This window comes from Caretta caretta, chromosome 6 (assembly GCF_965140235.1).
Source record: "Caretta caretta isolate rCarCar2 chromosome 6, rCarCar1.hap1, whole genome shotgun sequence".
In the NCBI taxonomy this organism is placed as follows: domain Eukaryota; kingdom Metazoa; phylum Chordata; order Testudines; family Cheloniidae; genus Caretta; species Caretta caretta.
Window position 1 is genome coordinate 9,047,306 of NC_134211.1, and position 20,273 is coordinate 9,067,578.

The window sequence follows — 20,273 nt, forward strand, 5'->3', positions numbered from 1 at the left end:
TGGCCCTGCCGACATTTCCCTGAGGGACACAGGGGAGAACCGGGGGAGGGGGATTCTGGACACTTCCCAACTCAGCTGTATCTGAAGGGAATTCCACAGGGCAGAGGAAAGGGGCCTTCGTTAGTTCAAGGCAGGGCCACTGTTGAATATCCCAGGCTGTTGCAAACTGAGGGATGAGAGTGTCTCACAGGAAAGGTCCCAGGGATCCTTTGTCAGTAAGCTATGAATAGGTGTGATCGATCTGTATTTGAAGGGCCATCAGCTGTACAATGGATCCACTGAAAGAAGCCAGGGGCTACACCTTATGAGTCAGCAAGACATGGAGGGACATGCCTAGGGACAGAACCCTCAGGCTTTTCCATGCCATGTGCTGTGAGCCTGTGTTTAGGGCAAAGGAAGTACAAGCCCCATGGCAAAAAGAATATAAAAGGCAGCTCCATCTTCTCCATTTTGTCTTCAGTCCTGCTTCTTCCCTCTGGAGTAACTTCTCCACAAACGAAGCTCTGAACGAAGGACTGAATGACCCACCCGAGCTGTGGATGTGTCCAGAGGGACTTTCGAGCCGGTAAACTCACCAAGACTACTAAGAACCTGATATATGGACTCTGAAGTCTCTGTACGTCTCTGATTGTTTTAACCATTTAACAACTCTCTTCTCTTTCATTTCTTTTCTTTTCTAATAAATCTTTAGCTTTAGATACTAGAGGATTGGCTGGCAGTGCTGTATTTTGGGGAAAATCCAAACTAATATCATTCTGGAAATGTGGCTGGCCCTTTGGGATCAGAAGAATATTTTATATAGTGAGCAGAGCTGTAAATAACTCCTCACTTTACTGCACCTAGGTGCTGATTGGGAGCCAGAGAACAGAATTCAATAAAGGGGGCTCTGTGATTTCTTGTTTGCTTCTTGATAACCAGTCGGGGGGATCAGGAGCACAATTTGTAACTGGTGGGTGAATCTAACTGCAGTGTTAACCACCAGGTTTGAGAGAATCTGCTCTCCTTTTTCAGCCTGCCCTGACCTTGGTCTTTCAGTGTGGGCTTTACTGGGCACCACAGGTCACAACATCCACTTTGTACCAGTCTGTCTGTCTCCAATTTTTCCTTATATCCTGCAGAATTTTGTGGAACAGGCTGAGCAGGACAATTGTTTCCTTTCACCTGCTTTAGACAATTTAGGTCCAGGATACACTTCTCTGCACAACCTGCTCCACTCGGCTTCCTTGCGTAGTACGTCACTGCTGTGCTGTCCATTAGAAGATGAACCCTGTGGCCTTTGATCTCAGGCAGGAATGGGTTCAAAGCCCACCTGATGGTGTGTGTTCTAGTTCATTTATGTGCAGTTTTTCTGCACCCCCCCCCCCGATCCAGGCTCATTTTCACAGTCTCATGGGATGGCGAGGAGCCCAACTGTCCAGCTCCACAGGCACCTCAGCCCCACACTCACCAAGAGTGTGTTTGACGTCCTCTGTGCCGTGGCCATAGTGGAACTAGAGCCAGTCCAGGCTCCTGTCCTTTCACTTTCCTTCCACAGGAGAACTCAGGGGCCAAAACACGTCTTTTAAGAGCCCTGCACGGATCCCAAACCTCTTGCTTTGGACAGATCCAATGGCTTGGCTTTCAAAGCCTTCTTCAAGAGAAAGGCTTGACTCCAGCTCTGCCTGTCTTTCCAGGCCCAGCCTGTGCAGGAACGAGTGCTGCCTGGGCAAGCGGCCTTTGCCAAGAGAGGGCAGACAGAGTGAGTGTGCATCAGATTTCAGGAATATGGATAACGTTAACTAGCACCCCCTCTGGTACCACTGAAATCTCTGACTCGAGGGTAGCTATGTTAACCTGGACGGATCAGGGATTGGATTTGGATTTGCCAAACTTAGGGCATTGTTTCTTCATGTGTTCAAGGAATGTGAGTAAGAAACACGATTTTGGGTCGTCCCTTTGGGCTGGGGTCTGATAATTAGCGTTACCAGGAGGTGACTGGTACTGGGCTGCTCGGTGCTTAGTCCCCTCCTCCTCTTTCCCAGGAACAAACCGGGGGCCCCTTTCCATGCCAGGCTTTTGCCCTTCCCTTTGGGACCTGTGCACTATAAATGGTCTTTCTCCCATGTGTCAGTCAGTGGCATCAGATGCCCTTTCCAGTTTGTTTGACTTTTCCCACACCGCTGCCCTCACCTTGTCAGAGCAGACATTAAAGAACTCCTGACCAATTCGATCTACAAACTGATCATAAGTTTCTGCCCCTTTCCTTTTGATCCATTTTCTCAAATCAAATAACCCCCCATTTTATGAACATATTCCCTGTGATTTATCCATTTTTTTGAGGTTTCTAAACTTTAGGTGAGATGCCTCTGGAATAATTTGAATTCTTTTAAACACAGATCCCTTCAACCAAGTGTCTTTGTTTACCAGAGGCCAACGTCTCCATTAATGAAGCTTAGCTTCGCTCTCATCAGGAACAGTGGGAGATGACGGCCATTTGGGAAGAGGGCAATTCTTTCTGAGATTCTATGCTCGTCTCACAGATAAACTTTCAGTTCTAAAAATAATGGCAACCCTCCCCCCCCCCCACATATTAATCCTAGAAACGGCATGAAGGCAACTGAACAGGCAGGGCAGGATGGAGGACACACGGTGGTGTGAGGGAAGGAGTGAGGGGGAAATTGTATCACTCAAAATTCAAATAATAGTTTTCCCATTATTCCACCCTAAGTTTCCAACCTTGCTTTGGACCTTATGTTAAATATTGTGTGTAATTAAAGAAAACAATACTAGTGGCAGGGCCCAGTATGTGTGATTTTTCGAACTGCCGACATTTCCCTGAGGCACACAGGTGAGAGAAGGGGAAGGGTGATTCTCAGTACTTTACAACTCAGCTACATCTGAAGGGAATTCCACAGGACAGAGGAAAGGCACCTTTGTTAGCTCAAGGCAGGGCCCACTGTTGAATATCCCAGGCTGTTGCAAACTGAGATGTGAGAACTTCTCACAGAAAAGGTCCCAGGGATCCCTTATAATTTAGAATGGAAAGTGTTTGAAGCGCAAACCTAGAGACTCTCCTGCAATGCAAAACAGGTTCTTGCACTCACACACACTCCCGCCCCCACACACACTTGGGGTCGTGTTGCTGTCTGGAAAAGAGCTTTACAAATATATTTACTGCTGTTCTACCCTGGCTGCCAACTAATCCTTTTTACCAAACACAGAAGGGGAAACAGGCACTGACAGGATGAAAACAAGAAAAAACCTGATTCCTTCCCCGCTCCCTCCAGCTTCCCTACCCCAATCACATCTATTCTCTGGGATCCGTCCTCCCCGCCCTCCAGTCCCCGCCCCCACACTCCACCCTTTGCAGTTTCTGCAGGGGGTGGCTAAGGGTTGAGGTGCTGCAGAGGGGCATTTGGAGTGGGGGAGCAGTGCTAATGAGGGGGGATTTCACAAGCTCCTGGTCCCATCAGTAACTGCCCAGGGTCGCTGAGCAGAGCAGCAGAGGGGCCTGTCCCCACCCTTCCCCAGCAGCCAGAGCAGCCTCCCCTTGCAGCCAGGTCAGAGTCCAGCTCCCCTACAGGATGGGGGCACCATGTGCCCCTCCCCTCTGCACATATGGCCAGCTGGGCTGGGGGACATGAATGTGACTCCAATCCTGAGCCCTCTGCACCTGCTGCTCCCATTAACCTGAGCGGTTGTTTTGCTGCTGCGGCTGTTTGGGGAGGGAGTTAAACTGTGTGTTGGGAGGAGACAAATACCCCTCTGTGTCCATGACAGGCCTGTGAGGGTCCCTGTGCCCGTCACTGAGCCCGACCCTCCTCGGCCCCAGGGGAAGAGGGGACGGTGGGAGATTGGGGAGGAGAGGCAGAGGCAATAATCCCCTTTCCATGTCCCACAAATCACCCACCCCACAAATATGTCCCCCCATAAGCCTCAATGCCCTGTAGGTCCCTTGTGGGGGGAGGAGTGGGCATGTGTGATGACTGTGGGAATTTATGAACTATCTGTATCAAGCCTCTTGGCACTGAAAATTCATTTCCTCCCTAGGCCACGGGAGATCAGGGCTAGGTATTCAAGACATAGCACCACTAGAACTGTCTGGGCTAGAATCTACCCATATCGATGGAGAACCTGGAAAAGGCAACAGGAGTGGTCAGTGACTGGACATCAACCCTTAAGCAAGTGACTTACGCTTTCCGGAAGTCTCCTCAGGGAAGGCTGTGGAGGAGAAAAAAGAGAGAAGGTGTCAGGTGTCGGTGTGGAGATGAGCAGGATGCACAGACAGGCAGGGCACTGGGACTGGGAGACACGGGGACAGAGACAGCAGGGATGGAGGGCAGGGCAGCAGGGCACAATGAACCCTGGCTTCCCCCCTGCCTCTCTCACACTAACCCCGGGACTTTCAGATTTTGTGCTTCAGGAGATAATCGATTGTTACCAGTTTTGGAAAAGGCTGCCTGCTGGCCCTGCACATTCTGAGTGAGAGCCTTGTGCCCTGATGGGGTAGAAAAACTCTCCCACAGGTGTCAGGCTTGGCCGGACTCACTGCAGGGAGCTACAGAGGGAGACAGGGATCGCTGGTGCCAAAGACCCAGTTTCCGAGTTGTGGCGGCCTGGGCCTGCCCCTGTGGAACTGTGTGAGTCCTTGGGGACCTGGACACTGATGGGGTCACTCCCAAGGGTCTGGCTAAAGGCCAGGCTGAGACCAGACCCTGTGAATACGGGACAGGGTGTTGGAGGGTGAAGGGGGCTGGGCTATGGTGCGGCCAGGCGGCGCAGGGCCGATAAGAGCCGCTGACAAGGTTAGTTCCAGGCAAGCTCTGCCCAGGGTCTTAGGTGGAAGCAGGAGATCAGCAAGGCAGCGTGGGACAGAGTCTGGAGAGCAGCTGGCAGACAAAAGACAGAGCCAGCCCTGGAGATCAGTGCGGGAGGGGATCCCGGATGGCTGCTCTGGGGAAGGGTCAGTGAGAGGGTTATAGGGGAGTCCCCCTCTGGTGGGGTGATGAGTAAGAGAGACAGGAGGTAGATAGGAGAGCCAGCCTGGGGTCGCAAGGTTATTTTAGGGGGGTTGCGGGATTGCCACCCTTACTTCTGCGCTGCTGCCTTCAGAGCTGGGCGGCCAGAGCGCAGCGGCTGCTGACTGAGGGCCTGGCTCTGCAGGCAGCAGCGCAGATGGAAGGGGGCAATACCAGACCAGGCCATCCTGACTTCTGGGTTGCTGCTGGCGGTGGCTCTGCCTTCAGAGCTGGGCTCCCAGCCAGCAGCTGCCTCTCTCCAGTTGCCCAGCTTTGAAGGCAGGGCCGCCGCCAGCAGCAGCGCTGAGGGAAGGGTGGCAATACCACAACCCCCACCACAACTCCTTTTGGGGTCAGGAACCCTGAGAATTACAACACCAGGAAATTTCAGATTGAAATGTCTGACATTATGACATTTACGATTCGTAAAACCCTACGACCGTGAAACTGACAAAAATGGATGGTGAATTTGGTAGGGCCCTACATATAGTGGTTCTCCCGACAAGGCAAAAGAAGGGACACAGGACACAATTATACCCACAGTAACAACTGCAACAGCAGCTTCCAAACCACTCCTTGCCTCTATTCATTGCACCCCTTCTCCCCAGCCTCCGCATCCATCCTCCCTCCATTCCCTCCACCCTCTCCCGCTGCACCCTCCCATTCTGGTATCCCTCCTGCCCCCTCCATGACGCCTCCTCTCCCTCTATTTCTTCAGACCTAACTCATGCCCTCTCATAGATTCATAGATTCATAGAATATCAGGATTGGAAGGGACCTCAGGAGGTCATCTAGTCCAACCCCCTGCTCAAAGCAGGACCAATCCCCAATTTTTGCCCCAGATCCCTAAATGGCGCCCTCAAGGATTGAACTCACAACCCTGGGTTTAGCAGGCCAATGCTCAAACCACTGAGCTATCCCACCCCCCCAAAAAACCCACCTCCAGAGGTCATCTAGTCCAACCCCTTGCTCAGGGCAGGATGAATCCCCAATTTTTGCCCCAGATCCCTAAATGGCCCCCTCAAGGATTGAACTCACAACCCTGGGTTTAGCAGGCCAATGCTCAAACCACTGAACTATCCCTCCCCCCCAATCCCTCTCCCATCCTTCTATTTGCTCTGCCCCCAATACATCTCTCTTCCCTCTCTGTAGCCTCTCTCCACCCTCTAGTCCATTCTACCCGTCACTTCCCTCTGTTCCCTCGTGTCACCTTCCATCCCTCTATGGCCTCATCTATCTACCCCTTAACCTTCCCCTCCCTCTATTCCCTCCTCCTGAGCCACATGTCCCTCCCATTCCTATCTTACCCCCTCACTCCCGCTCTGCTACTTCCCCGCGCTCTATTCCCTCTGCCCTCTCCCCAGGCCCCCTCCCTTACCTCTATTCCCTCCTTCCCAGTGCTTAATTTGTGCCAGGGCTTGCCAGGGATAAGCCCCAGCTCCTCTGGGCTTGGCAGTTCATAGCCCCTATACTGCTGGGATTCCTGCATCAGTTATGAATGTAAGAACATTTCTTGAGCCCCAGCACCTAATTGCTTGAGCCCAGGTACCTCTTTCATTACAAATTAAGCACTTCTCCTGCCCCTCACGTGTCCCTCACTCACATCACTATATTCCCTCTTTCCCCAAACCCAGCACACTCCGCTGCCTTTAGTCCCTGCTCCCCGTGCCCCCTCTTGTCCCTCTATTCCCTCCCGCCCCTCCCTTCCCTCTCCCCTCCCTCCTCTCCCTTCCCATCTTCTCTCCCCTCCCTCTGCTCCCTCTATTCCAGGGGTACGCAAACTGAGGGTCGGACTGTGTGATGTTCCTAATGATTGGAAAATTGGTCGTTCTGACCCATGCAGATGTGGCCCTTACTAATCACTGGATGCTTTTGTACTAATTGCATGTAGTGATTGTGCTTAGTTCAAGAAAAAAACCGTGAACAAAAGGCCCCTCTCTATATCGCATTCGTTAACCTCCGAAAGGCCTTCAACACGCTTGGCAGGAACGGCATCTATAAGATCCTCTTGAAAATTGGCTGTGCACAAAAGGGGCTCTCCCTATTCAAAGAGTTCCACTTGGGAATGAAGGCAACTATCCAGTTTGAAAATGAAACATCATCCGAGTTTACTGTTGATACTGGCATGAAGCAGGCTGCATCTTGGCACCCACTGGCTTTGGCATCTTCTTCTCGAGTCTTCTTAAGTACGACTTGGAAATGATCCATCTGCTGTACTAACTGACTCAAGGATGGACAGCAGCTTGTTTAACATCAGATGATTACAGAGCAGAAGGCATGTCTCCCAGATTACTATTCAGGATCTGCTTTTGGCAGATGACACTGCATTAGTCTCTAATTCACCTGATAAATTGCAGATCATGATGAACAAGTTTTCTGATGTGTGCAACAAGTTCGGCCTGGTAATCAGTATCAAGAAAACCGTTGTCATATCACAAGGTACCAACATCCCATCAAAAAGCTCTGTCAGTCATGAAGCTCTGGATAACGTGGATCCCTTCTGCTATCATGGCTCAATTCTTACCAGCTCACATAACCTTGATAGGAGACTTGATGCTGTCATTGGCAAAGCTTCGGTCACCTTCGTGAAACCTGTCACGTGTTTGGAACAACAAGCTGCTAAACCCAGAGGCACCAACTTTCTAATGTGCTGGGGGCTGCTCGACCCCGCTCCGCCCCAGGCTCCACCCCACTCCACCCCCTCCCCCAAAGCCCCACCCGGGTCCTGCCTCTTCCTCCCCCCACTCCGCCCCTCTCTGCCCCTTCCTGCCCCCCCCACCTCTTCCCACCCTCTCCCACAAGCGCACACCGCTTTCACTCATCTCCCTTCCCCCGCCAGCGCCTCCTCCATGCTGCCGAACAGCTGATCACCAGCACGCAGGAGGCGCTGGGGGGCAGGGGAGGTGCTGATCAGCAGGGCTGCCAGCAGGTAGGAGGTGCTGGGGCGAGGGGGAAGAGCTGATTAGGGTGGGGGGCTGACAGTGGATGCTGAGCACCCACCATTTTGTTTCTGGGGATGCTCCAGCCCTGGAGCACCTGGCACCTGTGGCTAACCCTGAACACACAGGGGTCTGTTTATCAGCCTTGTGTCCTTCGTACCCTCCTTTACGGCTCTGAAAGCTGGGTCACATCCTCCAAACAGGAGTGGAGATTGAACAGTTCCCACCTCCGCTGTCTGAGAAAAATCCTTGGAGTCACTTGAGACCAAGGGATCACCAGTAACGAGATCCTTGAGAGAACCAGCCCACAGTCTATGCAGACGATGATGGACGCTCGCAGGCTTCACTGTCTGGGACACATTACGCGCGTGCCCCAAGATCGTCTGCCGAAGGCCGTGCTCTGTGGCCAATGTAAGAACTGCCCGTGACGCAAAGAAAGGCCAATGCTCCAATCCAGTGACAAGGGTCAAACAAGCTCTCAAGAAATAAAACAAAACGACCCTATCCTCCTTCTGCAAATCCCTCCTCAAAACTCTCCTTTGCTGCAATGCCTAAAAACCCCTGTTTGTACAGTGCCTAGCACAATGGAGTGCTGGTCCATGACTGGGGCGCCAAGGTACTACCATAATACACCTAATATGATTCTTCCAAGAGGGACCTAGGGTTGTGAGGCAGCTCCTTACCACCTGCCCTTAGTGTGAGGAAGCTTTTTCTATGCCGGCACTGGGTCAGCTCCCAAGCTTGGCCAAGGGTAACACAAGCCCTCCCCTCACGGCCTGACAGGCCCCGCTGTCACTCTACAGGTTAGCGATAGGCACATTCCAACCCTTGATCCCTTGAGTGTCTCCCTGGCGTGTCCACTCTCTGATCACTGGACACTCTCAGTATGCACAGATCTGCTGCTTCCAAAGAAATAGTGAACCCCAGCTACCAATTACACCTCAGATCAGCGCTCTCCTCAGCTCATAGCACTTAGAGATGTTCAGAGTGAGATCCAGTATCCGTTCATTTACCAAGGCCCAGAGATTCAAGTAGCAGCAAGTAGAAGTATTGGCGACAAATGGTTACACATCAAATAATAACATCACAGGCATTCTAGAATCGAGAATTAACAAGCTGCTCTCATGTCTAATAAAGAATTGCTCGCCCCAAATCATTCCAACGCTTTTCATCCAGGCAATCTGTGACCTTATTTCATGAGACAAACATGCTGTCACTTTATTCCTTGGTAAAGGACCCAGGGTGTCCCAGGGCACCCCTAGGTCTCTCCGAACAATCCTATGGCTTTATGCATGAACAGGACACCCCCCTCCTGACTGGTTCATCCTGTAGATTTCCTGTCTTGTAGATTTTAAAATTTCTTCATCAGCAATTGCCTCAGAATGCTAACAGGCACACAGGGTGAGGTATACAATGCAACATACATAAATAAGCAGACAGGGGGATAGGTGTCTGTTACCTCTTACCTGGGAGGTACAGTGCTGAGGATTGTTACCTCGGGCTACTTGCCTGAATCCCAAATCCTTAAGAACATAATTTTCAGTATAGATATGTAACTCCCTAAATATTCTCTGTACATACATTTTGCAGTGATCATGATGGCTAATGGACTTCTGGCTCTCAGGAGAGACCTCACATGCCACCCTTTGGTGTTATGCAGAGATCTGATCCAGACGATCCCTGTAAAACCCTCTGCACCCCCTGTGCCCTCTGCCCTTTGGCACCAAAAGGTCCCTGGGTCACAGCTCACCCCCTACATTGATCCATACGAGTCAGCTCAGACCCTCTTGCCTTTACAGTGTATCTGCCACTTCCATTTCCTTGCTCTTAATAAGTAATATTTCTGTATCATATTCTTGAAGCTCTCTACTACAACATAGCAGTCTGGAATTGGTACCTTTTCTTCTGGAGAGTGGTCTGTTAGACCCCTGAATTTTTGGCTGAACAGGGAAGGCCTTAGCTGCCGGACTGCCCACACAATCACATCACAGTCTTTTTCTATGAGAGAGTAATTTTATTCACTGGGTGTCAGTTTTTTCTTTAAAAAAGCAACAGGATGTTTCCTATTGCTTTCACCAGCCACTCAGCTGTCAACCAGCTGAGCAGCGAACAGCCCAAATAAATGTGTTCGTCTCTAAGGTGCCACAAGTACTCCTCGTTCTTCATACTTAGGGCACTGTTTCTTCATGTGTTCAAGGGATGTGTATAAAAAAACACAATTTTGGGCCGCCCCTTGGGGCTGGGGTCTGATAATTAGTGTTACCAGGAGGTGACTGGTACTGGGCTGCTGAGTGCTTAGTCCCCCCACCTCCTCTTTCCAAGGAACAAACCGGGGGACCCCTTTCCATACCAGGCTTTTGCCCTTCCCTTTCGCACCAGCGCACTATAAATGGTCTCTCTTGCATGTATCAGTCAGTGGCATTGACTGCTTTTCCACAGTTTGTTGGGCAAGTCCAAGAGTGGACTTCTCAAATTTTTTGAGGTTTCTAAACTTTAGGTGAGATGCCTCTGCAATAATTTGAAACCTTTTAAACACAGGCCCCTTAGACCAGGTGTCTCTGTCTACCAGAAGCAAAGGACCACCCCATCTCTTCTAAGGTAGCCTGGCTTTGCTGCTTGCGAACAGTGAGAGATGAAGGCCTTTTTGGAAGAGGGCAATTCTTTCTGAGATTCTATGCTTGTCTCACCACAGAGGTTCAGTTACAAAAATCATTGCAAAAAATGCAACACATTAATCCTAGAAACAGTGTGCGGTCACCTGAACAGGCAGGGCAGGACGAAGGAGACATGGGGATGGGGTGAGGAGCGAGGGGGAAAATTGCATCTCTCAATATTGAAATAAGAGTTCTCCCATTTTTCCAGCCTAATTTTCCAACCTTGCTTTGGATGTTATGTTGAACATCGTACATAATGCAAGACAAAAATACAAGTTAATCATATAATTTTTGAGGACACTGCAACTCCTGAATCCCCTCCTCCCCTGCTGCATCCCTGGCCAATGGCAGCTGTGGAGTCGGCACTCAGCACAGGGGCAGAGCGCAGAGACCCCCTGTCTCCTGCCCCCAGGGACTGCAAGGACGTGCCAGCGGTTTCTGGGAGCAGCGCGGGGCCAGGGCAGGTAGGCAGCGTGCCTTAGCCCCACTGCACAGCAGAACATTTTGCACCTAAAATCTCCCAGTTTGGCTTCAGTAGCCTTCTGGAGATAGAGCCTGATTCCAGGCAACCCTACGAATAGCACCAGCCTCTTCCTAGTGGGCGGCTGAGATACGCCTGAGCCCTTCCTCACCCCGGGGCCCCACCCTCTACTCCTCCTCTTCCCCCAAGACCCCGCCCACTGGCCCCGGAAGTTGCAGCTGGGCCTTGGGAAGGGCCACTCAGGGACCTCGGGCTGCTGTGGGAAGCCCTTAACCCTCCACCTGCCCTGGGTGGCAGGGGCAGAGACATGGGCTGGGGGCTGCTCTCAGGCCCCCTGGCCTCCCACCCAGGGCAGGTGGAGGGTCCAGGGCACCCCACAGTGGCCCCGGCTTCCTGGGCAGCTCTAACCACAGCCCAGCTCTGACTTATGTCCTTGCCTGGGGCCCCAGGGGGAAGAGGAGGAGCGAGGAGTGGGGCCACTGTTCTGGTTTAATGCAGAGTGAGTGACTGGCCTTCCAGCTCTGCGCTATGGACCATCACAGCACTGTCTGTATTAGTTCCCTGCGTCGTTTGGATCTTGAACCTTCACACTGATGGGACCTCGTGATTTTCGAAAGGGGCTTAATAGAAAGAAGTAAAAGAGAAGGAGAGAGAGCAAAGGCCATTTCCCTCCGTGCCCACCCAAGCACACGCACACATACACACACACACTCCTCTCTCCCTCTCAGGCTCTGCTGATTTCATCTGTTCTGCACACCGTGGCTGTGCATTGCCAGACTTTACCGTCTCTGGGTTGTGCTCTGCGTACCACCCTGGACTCTTTTCATGGGTTTTTAACACTTGGCTTTGGGCTCCTTTCCACACCCTGGTAATGTAATTTACTCAGAATTAGCTATGTCCCCTCAGCCATAACGCCACAGTAACAACGTTTTTACTCTGGGAAGTGCCTTGGTTGCTGAACTAAACATCTTGTCCATGCTCGCTAAACCGGACACCTAATGAGACTGTGACCATGTGACGTTCGTAATGATACGAAGATTGTAGTTGTGACCAGTGGAGATGTGGCCCTTCCTAATAGTAATAAAGACCTCTATACCTTGCCTCACCGTATAATATCGACAGACTATCATACTCCCTTTTTGGTTTATGTCCTTCCCTCCACTCTCATTTTTGGACCGTGCACTTTAGGTCTGATGGCCATTTTGAATGAATTTTATATTTTTATGGGGAACATTAAGACTGCTTGTGTGTGTGTCTCTCTCACATTTAGAGCCATTGTAAAGATTAGAAGAAAAAAAGGGTTTTTTTTTTTTCAAAAGAAAATAGGCTTTTTACACATTTTAAAGGAAGACTGGGGAAGAGGAATACAGCGGTAAGCTGGAAATATGTTAACAGGTCTTTTTAGACAAAAATTATGTTTATGCATTTAGGTTTAGTTTTAACTAACGACTGAAAAATTATTATGTTTTTCTGAATAATAAATATTTAGTAACGGAATGTGATTGTAGAGAAAATAAAGCAGGCGGGGGGCGGGGAGTTAAACAAGAACAAACCGAGAGAGGCGGTAGAACATCTGAGAAAACAAAAGCCTTTCAGCCTGTTACAGACAGAGAGAGAATAAACTCAGAGAGGCTGCAGAGAAAGTTTTAAAACCCCTGGAAAGGAAGGAGGAAAGGAAGAAAGAGGGTGTCTTGATGTCCTATTCCTGCACTTGTACATATTAACGGAAAGGAAAAGGTCGTGGCAGATGCACTGTCCAAGATGAAGTGAGCTGTAGCTCACGAAAGCTCATGCTCAAATAAATTGGTTAGTCTCTAAGGTGCCACAAGTACTCCTTTTCTTTTTGCGAATACAGACTAACACGGCTGTTACTCTGAAACCTGTCCAAGGAAGAGCGTCGTGAGCCGAGTAAAAAGGGAAAGGACACGTCTTCTTCTGCCCCAGGTGTGGCTAGGACAGAAACAGGCTGCAAAGTGTCATAATGAAGAAAATCCTTCCTTCGTGCAATGTTTCCCAGCCACAGCTCACCTGGCGCTCCCGGGGCTCTTCCCCCCGCCCCCGGCTGACAGCTGCAGGAGGGAAGGGGAGGGGCAGAGGAGCCGACCCATTGATCACACAGGCAGGGATGGGGGGAGAAGGGAAATTGAGCTCTGATTGGTTGCTCCACCCCCAGAGGAGGAGGGGCAGTGAGGCAGATAGCCAATCAGAAGGTGACTTTCCTCATCTTGTTCTCACATGTACCTTTTCTAAAAATTCTGCAGCACACCTGTTCGGGCCTGACGGCACACCAGGGTGACATGGCACACGAGTTGGGAAACACTGCCTTAGTGTGTGAAAAGTGAACGACCAGTTCGGAGGAGTTGAGGAACTGCCAAAATGAACCAGGCAGAGAAACTGGATTAATCTAAACTAGGGCTGTCAAACACTTAAAATATTAATTGTGATTAATCATGATATTAAAAAATGTAGTCGCGATTAATCACAGTTTTAATCACATTGTTAAACAATAATAGAATACCGTTTATTTAAATATTTTTAGATGTTGGCGGGAAGTGTGTGTGTGTTGGGGGAGTGTGTGAGACAGAGTGTGTATGAAAGAGAGACTGTGAGTGTGAGAGAGACTGTGTGTGGGGGAATGTGTGACGGGGACAGACTGTTTCTGTGTTGGGGGAGTGTGACTGAGCCAGTATGTGTGATGGGGAGTGTGAGAGAGGGACTGTGTGTGTGTTGGGGACTGCGAGACAGTGTGTGTGTTGGGGGAGTGAGGGTGGCAGTGTTCTGTCTCTGAGCAGAGCACTCACCAGCTTGAATGCTTGTTCTGACAGTAGCAGCTGCGGGCAGCTCCCATCCCTGACCCAGAGGTAGCTGCACAGACAGGCTCCCCCTGTTCCCCGACCCCAGCTCAGTGGTGACCCGGTACATGGGAGGGGCTGAAGCCGGGAACAGCAGGGCTGAATTCCAGAGCCCCGAGCCCGGTGCTCCCCCGGGGGCAGAAGCCATGGGCAGAGTTGGCTGGCAGAGCCCTCAAGGAACAGAGACCGCAGGGAGCCCTCTGGGCAAACTGCCCCTAGCTCCCGCCTTCCCTCAGCCCTGAGCTATCCTGGCCCGGCACCCTGAGCAATCCCCTCCCTGCACCCTGAGCTACGCCCCTGCCCACACAAAGTCCCTGGTTACCCCTCTCCCCCTGCACCCTGAGCTGCCTGCAAACTTTTGGAGCTGAGCCCCCGCCCCCTCCCCTTGAGTTATACTTTTTTGGTAGCGCCCCCACACAGAACCCAGGCAGGCGGGTGGCCTGCTGAGGTGAGTCAGGGGGTGGAGGTGGTTGTCCCTCCCCAGTCCCCACCCTACGGAGCTGGCTTGAGCCCCGCTGGCCCCTGCCCACCCAAAATAGAAGTCAAACTACACCTATGCCTGATCCCCCTGGCTGCATTCCCCCTCCCCGACTGGGAAGTCACCCGCCTAACATATCTCCGCTACCCTCTGGTGGGCATTCCCTCCCCTGATGTATCCCCCCCCGTCACATTATTGGCTTGAACTGGTAACATATAGAACATGCTTGCAACTAAGGTCCTGTAGTGGCACCAAATCTTGTATAAAGGGGGTCAAATCAGGTGTCTAAAACAAGCTTATGGTTTGCTGGTTATGATTATGGTGTCTATACGTGTGGATCATTTTTGTAGTTAAAGTTATGAATATTGGCTCTACACTGTCTGTATTTCAAACTTGTGCTGGGTGACACCCCAGACAAGTTGGTGTCAGTTCTGCCTAGTCTGCTTGATGGCCCATTAAGGACCATCAGCGGTACAACTGACCCATTGAGAGAAGGCAGATACACCTTGTGACTCAGCAAAGTATGCAGGGACTTGCCCATGTGACTCCAAACTCCATTTTGCTGGAATTTTTCCACAGTAAGAACAAAGAGGTGTTCTTACCCTTGGAAAAGACGATAAAAGGCTGATGCCTCATCTCCATCTTGTCTTCAATCCTGCTTCATTCTCTAGAGGGACTTTGCTACACTGAAGCTTTGAACCAAGGACTGAAAGACGCATCCCAGCTGTGGATGTTCTCCAGACACTTGATCGGAACCTGCAGTTTATTCCATCACTGCTGCAAGCCTGAACCAAGAACTTTGCCTTCACTGTATGTAACTGATTCCATTTAACCAATTCTTGCTCTCATCTATATCTTTTTCCTTTTATGAATAAACCTTTAGATTTTAGATTCTAAAGGATTGGCAACAGCGTGATTTGTGGGTAAGATCTGATTTGTATATTGACCTGGGTCTGGGGCTTGGTCCTTTGGGATCAGGAGAACCTCTTTTCTTTTACTGGGGTATTGGTTTTCATAACCATTCGTCCACATAACGACTGGCACTCGTGGTGATACTGGGAAACTGGAGTGTCTAAGGGAATTGCTTGTGTGACTTGCGGTTAGCCATTGGAGTAAAACCAAAGTCCTCTCTGTCTCGCTGGTTTGGTTTGCCTTAGAGGTGGAAAAACCCCAGCCTTGGGCTGTAACTACCCTGCTTTAAGCAATTTGTCCTGAATTGGCACTCTCAGTTGGGTCCTGCCAGAACCAGAATCGTTACACCCCCACTGGCCATTATAAACAATGCATTACTTCACCATGTCAGGGTGAGCAGGGCCCTGTTTCTCCTCAATGGTCCCCTGCTCCTCAAGCAAAGAGCCCATGGACACCCACTCTGGCTACTAATCCATGGTTATTGGTGCAGGCTCTCAGTCAACAGATGTATCTGTCTCTGTCCCTCACCAGGAGACCCCAGCGCCTCTTCCTAATCCTTCAGCCTGTGCTTCCAACCTAGGGACTCTTACTTCTCTCCTGGGCCTGCAGGCAGCTGCCCCCACACAGATCTCAGCAGATACACCCCTTTCTAGGGGTTCCCTGTACACTAACTGCTGAGTGACATGGACAAACACAATCATCAACTAAGCCTGACCAACCCAGTGGAAGGGCAAGGAATTTTGTACGCCCCTGTGATGTTATTGATTAAAAGTCAGTCTTCAGGGAATGTATGTCTTTGTTGCTACCTCTGCTATAGAATTCCAACCAATCTTATACAAAGTATGTCATGTACCATTTCACTGGAAAAGTTACGATTTGCTGAATATGATTACCCTCCCTGTAGGCCTGAAGTATTGTTGTAGCTGAAGTTATGAATATTGACTATGCACCTGTATTTCAAATGTGTTTACTCCTGTGGTAACACCCACAAGGTAGTTTACATCCAGTCGAGCCAGCACATTGTGGATGGACCATTTAAGCAGATAGCCCATTCAGAAACACAATGGGCCATAGAAGCAGCTTATCCCAACCTGATAGACTTTCCTGTGGACGTTTTAGCTGGAATAAGGGTAATGGCTTCTGCTATGACTCATGGAAGCATGCAGGGGCATGTGACCAGCTTATGTGACTCTGAACTCCATCTTGTGCCTGTACTTTCCCACAAACTAAGGCTGAGAGCAGCGCCACATGAGGGAAAGTAGAAAAGGCCCTGGAAGCATCTCCATTTTGCCTCTTTCCTGCTCTGACCTCGTGACTACGGACTTATAATAAAAGGAATCAGAATCATAGAATCATAGAATATAAGGGTTGGAAGGGACCCCAGAAGGTCATCTAGTCCAACCCCCTGCTCGAAGCAGGACCAATTCCCAGTTAAATCATCCCAGCCAGGGCTTTGTCAAGCCTGACCTTAAAAACCTCTAAGGAAGGAGATTCTACCACCTCCCTAGGTAACGCATTCCAGTGATTCACCACCCTCTTAGTGAAAAAGTTTTTCCTAATATCCAATCTAAACCTCCCCCACTGCAGCTTGAGACCATTACTCCTCGTTCTGTCATCTGCTACCATTGAGAACAGTCTAGAGCCATCCTCTTTGGAACCCCCTTTCAGGTACTTGAAAGCAGCTATCAAATCCCCCCTCATTCTTCTCTTCTGCAGGCGAAACAATCCCAGCTCCCTCAGCCTCTCCTCATAAGTCATGTGTTCCAGACCCCTAATCATTTTTGTTGTAAAAGGAGCATGACAACCAATGGATTGAGGACCTTCCAAGCTTTTCGAAGTCATAAAAGCCAGCAGTTTATTCCATCACTGCGTCAACCCTGATATGAGAACTTTACAATGAGTGTATGTGGGATGGGATGTACACACCCCACACTATGCAACAAGGGTTAAGGGATTATTTTGGTATCAGCCAGCCCTGCCCTGCCACACCCACAGCAAATGTTCCATCTGCTGGAGGAATTAAAAGGCAGGGAATTCGCTCATTTGGGTGGCAGAGCTGGAGGGGAGCAGACCTGTAGCTCAGAGCTCCAGCCGTGCAGCAAGAAGCCTAAAAGCTCTGACACTGCTGCCCAAAGGGGCCCTGACTGAGGGAAGGGAGGACCGACCCCAGAGAGGGAAGTATCCTGTGGACCCTGGTGGAAACCCCCTCTTACTTAGTGTGGTTTGGGTTTCCCCACCAGGGGAAAGCCTTGGACTAAGCTGACCTGAGGCAGTTGGATGAGAGGAAGAGGCCCAGGGAGGACAGCAGCCTGGTTGCCAGGCTACTGGTAGCCCAAAGGGCCCTGGGTCAGAGCCTGGTGGAGTGGGAGGGCCTGGGATCCCCTCCCCACAGCCCCCTTGGCACTCAGGGATTGCAGCTGTGACCACTAGGCCACAGTCCCAAGTGAGGACTGTTTGAGAAAGGAAGGACACCTGTATGAGAAAGGAAGGACACCTCCGAAATAGTGGGGCCACGGTCCAGATAATAACTGAAAGAGGAATTTTCCCAGAGAGTGCACAAGAGGTGGCCGATGTACCAAACACTGAGGGGAACTAAGCACAGCAATAAAACAATGTTTTGCGAACCAGGCTTCTTGGGTCAGCAGGGCCACATGAAGAGACTACTCCAGGGCAGCCCCCTCTTCTCAAGACCTAAGCTGGTGTGAGCCTTCTTTTCCAGAAGAGGAAAGAATGGCAAGGTGATGAGGATACAGCTGGGATCCTAGTTTTCCCCCTGTCGAACGTGTAGGAAGATTCCGTCTACACTAACCTGGGGGAGTTCACCCAATCAGGCCTCCCTTCTCATCAGCAAGAAACCAGATCTGCAGTCCCAGCCCTGAGAACGGCCTAACCGAAGGGAAATAGACTGCCAGGAATGGGACACGTTTCCTTCAGTACCAGATTGGAACGGATCACAGAAGCCCTTGATGACCAGTGTTGCCCTCATGAGGAGGAGAGGCGGTGGGAAATCACAGAATAACTACATCATCTCTCTCCCACTCCCATGCTTCCAACACTCCCACCCCCCAACTCTCTCTCATGACCCCATCACACCCCTCTAAACACAAGCACTCCCCACCATGCCACCCATCCTCAGACCCCCTTTCCGCCAATCAAGAACAAAGGTGCTCCATTCCCCTCCCTTCCCATGCCCCTCCCCCTCACATCCCTCAAACACAGATTCCTCTCCCACTGATGCCCCATGTGCTCCCTCCCCCCTCATGCCCTCACACACACGATCCCCTACCCCTTACAAATACCCTCCCCTCCCCCTTCACCTCCCTTCATACACATGCTTCCCTCCCACTTCTACCTGTCTTTCTGTCCCTCCTCCCCTGCTGTAGCCCCAGCCACTCCCCCTGTTCAGCACTCACTAGTCATTGAACAATACTCTTCCTCTCTCCAGCCTCACAGAAATGGAAGGCAAGAACTTAACTGATGATTTGATGATTTAACTGGGATTTGGTCCTGCTTCGAGCAGGGGGTTGGACTAGATGACCTTCTGGGGTCCTTTCCAACCCTTATATTCTATGATTCTATGATTCTATGATTAACTGGGACAAGACATGCATATATGGACAATCCAGGTGCTAGCGATGTCTGTACTCGGACAGGAATAGCAGTGTAAGAAAAAATACCGATCATCTGGATAATGCCTCCTCCTCCTCCTCCCCCGCCCTCCCTCTCACACACGTCGCCCCCCCCTTCCCTCCCTTCCATCTGTTCTGCAGGCCCTGGCTGTGCATTCCAGACCTTACCATGTTTTGGTTGTGCTAAGTGCAACCTGGACTGTGAATTTATTGGGTTTAGCTACGTCTACACTTGAATCAGCAGCGGCATCGTTGTAATGCTTCAGTGTAGCCACTCACTACAGGGGTTCTCCTGTCACTGTGGTTAATCCACCTCTCTAAGAGGCAGTCGGGGGGGTGTCGGTTTAACGACATCACGCAGGGGTGAGGATTTTTCATGCCCCTGATCTATGCAACAAGCTCGACTTTATTGTTTAGAATAGATCTGGCCTAAAACTTGACTTTGGGATCATTTCTACATCCTGCCCATGTTGTTCAGTGGTCCTCAACCAGCGGTACGTGCACTCCTGGGGAACCAGAGGTCTTCCACAGGGCACATCAACTCCTCTGGATATTTGCCTAGTCTTACAACAGGCTACATAAGAAGCACAAGCAAAGTCAGTACAAATAATAATTTCATACAGACAATGACTTGTTTATACTGCTCTATATCCTATTCACTGAAATGTAAGTACAATATTTATATTCCAATCAATTTATTTTATAATTATTGGTAACAATGAGAAAGTCAACAATTTGTCAGTAATCGTGTGCTCTGACACTTTTGTGTGTTTGTCTGATTGTGTAAGCAAGAAGGTTTTAAGTGCGGTAAACCTGGAGGTACACAAGACAAATCAGACTCCTGAAAGGGGTATAGTAGTCTGGCAAGATTGAGAGCCGCTGCTGTAGTCTACTCGGAATTATTGCTATGTCCCCTCAGGCTTAATTCCACAATAAGGGGTGTGTGTTTGTTTGTCCGTCTGTCTGGGAATTGTCCGGTTGAATTAAAAAATCTCATATATGGTCACTAAATCAGAAACCTAAAGAGAATATGACCCTGTGACATTCCTAATGATTGGAAAATTGGTTCTTGTCACCGATGCAGATGTGGCCCTTACTAACCATTGGACTGTTTTTTGTATTAATTGCAATGTAGTGATGTGTACTCCGTACCTGATTGTGTAAGTCTTGTATATACAAGGGGTGATGGCCGCCCTCTTCCCTGCAGAGGGAAATGGGCCGGGGTAAAATCTGATAGGGAGCCATCACAAATGCAAATTATAGTGTGCCTAGGCCAGACAGCAGGAAGGAGAGTGACCCCAGATAAAACCTGGCAAAGCTGATAAGGGGGG

General features: G+C 50.3%; 1 protein-coding gene across 1 annotated transcript in view; it reads right to left on the reverse strand.

Annotated features, from left to right (window-relative positions):
• Positions 1-20,273, reverse strand: part of LOC142072634 (uncharacterized) — a 146,169-nt gene that overhangs the window by 73,669 nt on the left and 52,227 nt on the right. Inside the window, exons 15-16 of the mRNA XM_075130122.1 lie at positions 7,522-7,589; positions 4,174-4,200 (exon numbers count right to left, since the gene is read on the reverse strand). Of these exons, the coding sequence (XP_074986223.1) occupies positions 4,174-4,200; positions 7,522-7,589 (95 nt within the window). The remainder of the gene's footprint in view (positions 1-4,173; positions 4,201-7,521; positions 7,590-20,273) is intronic.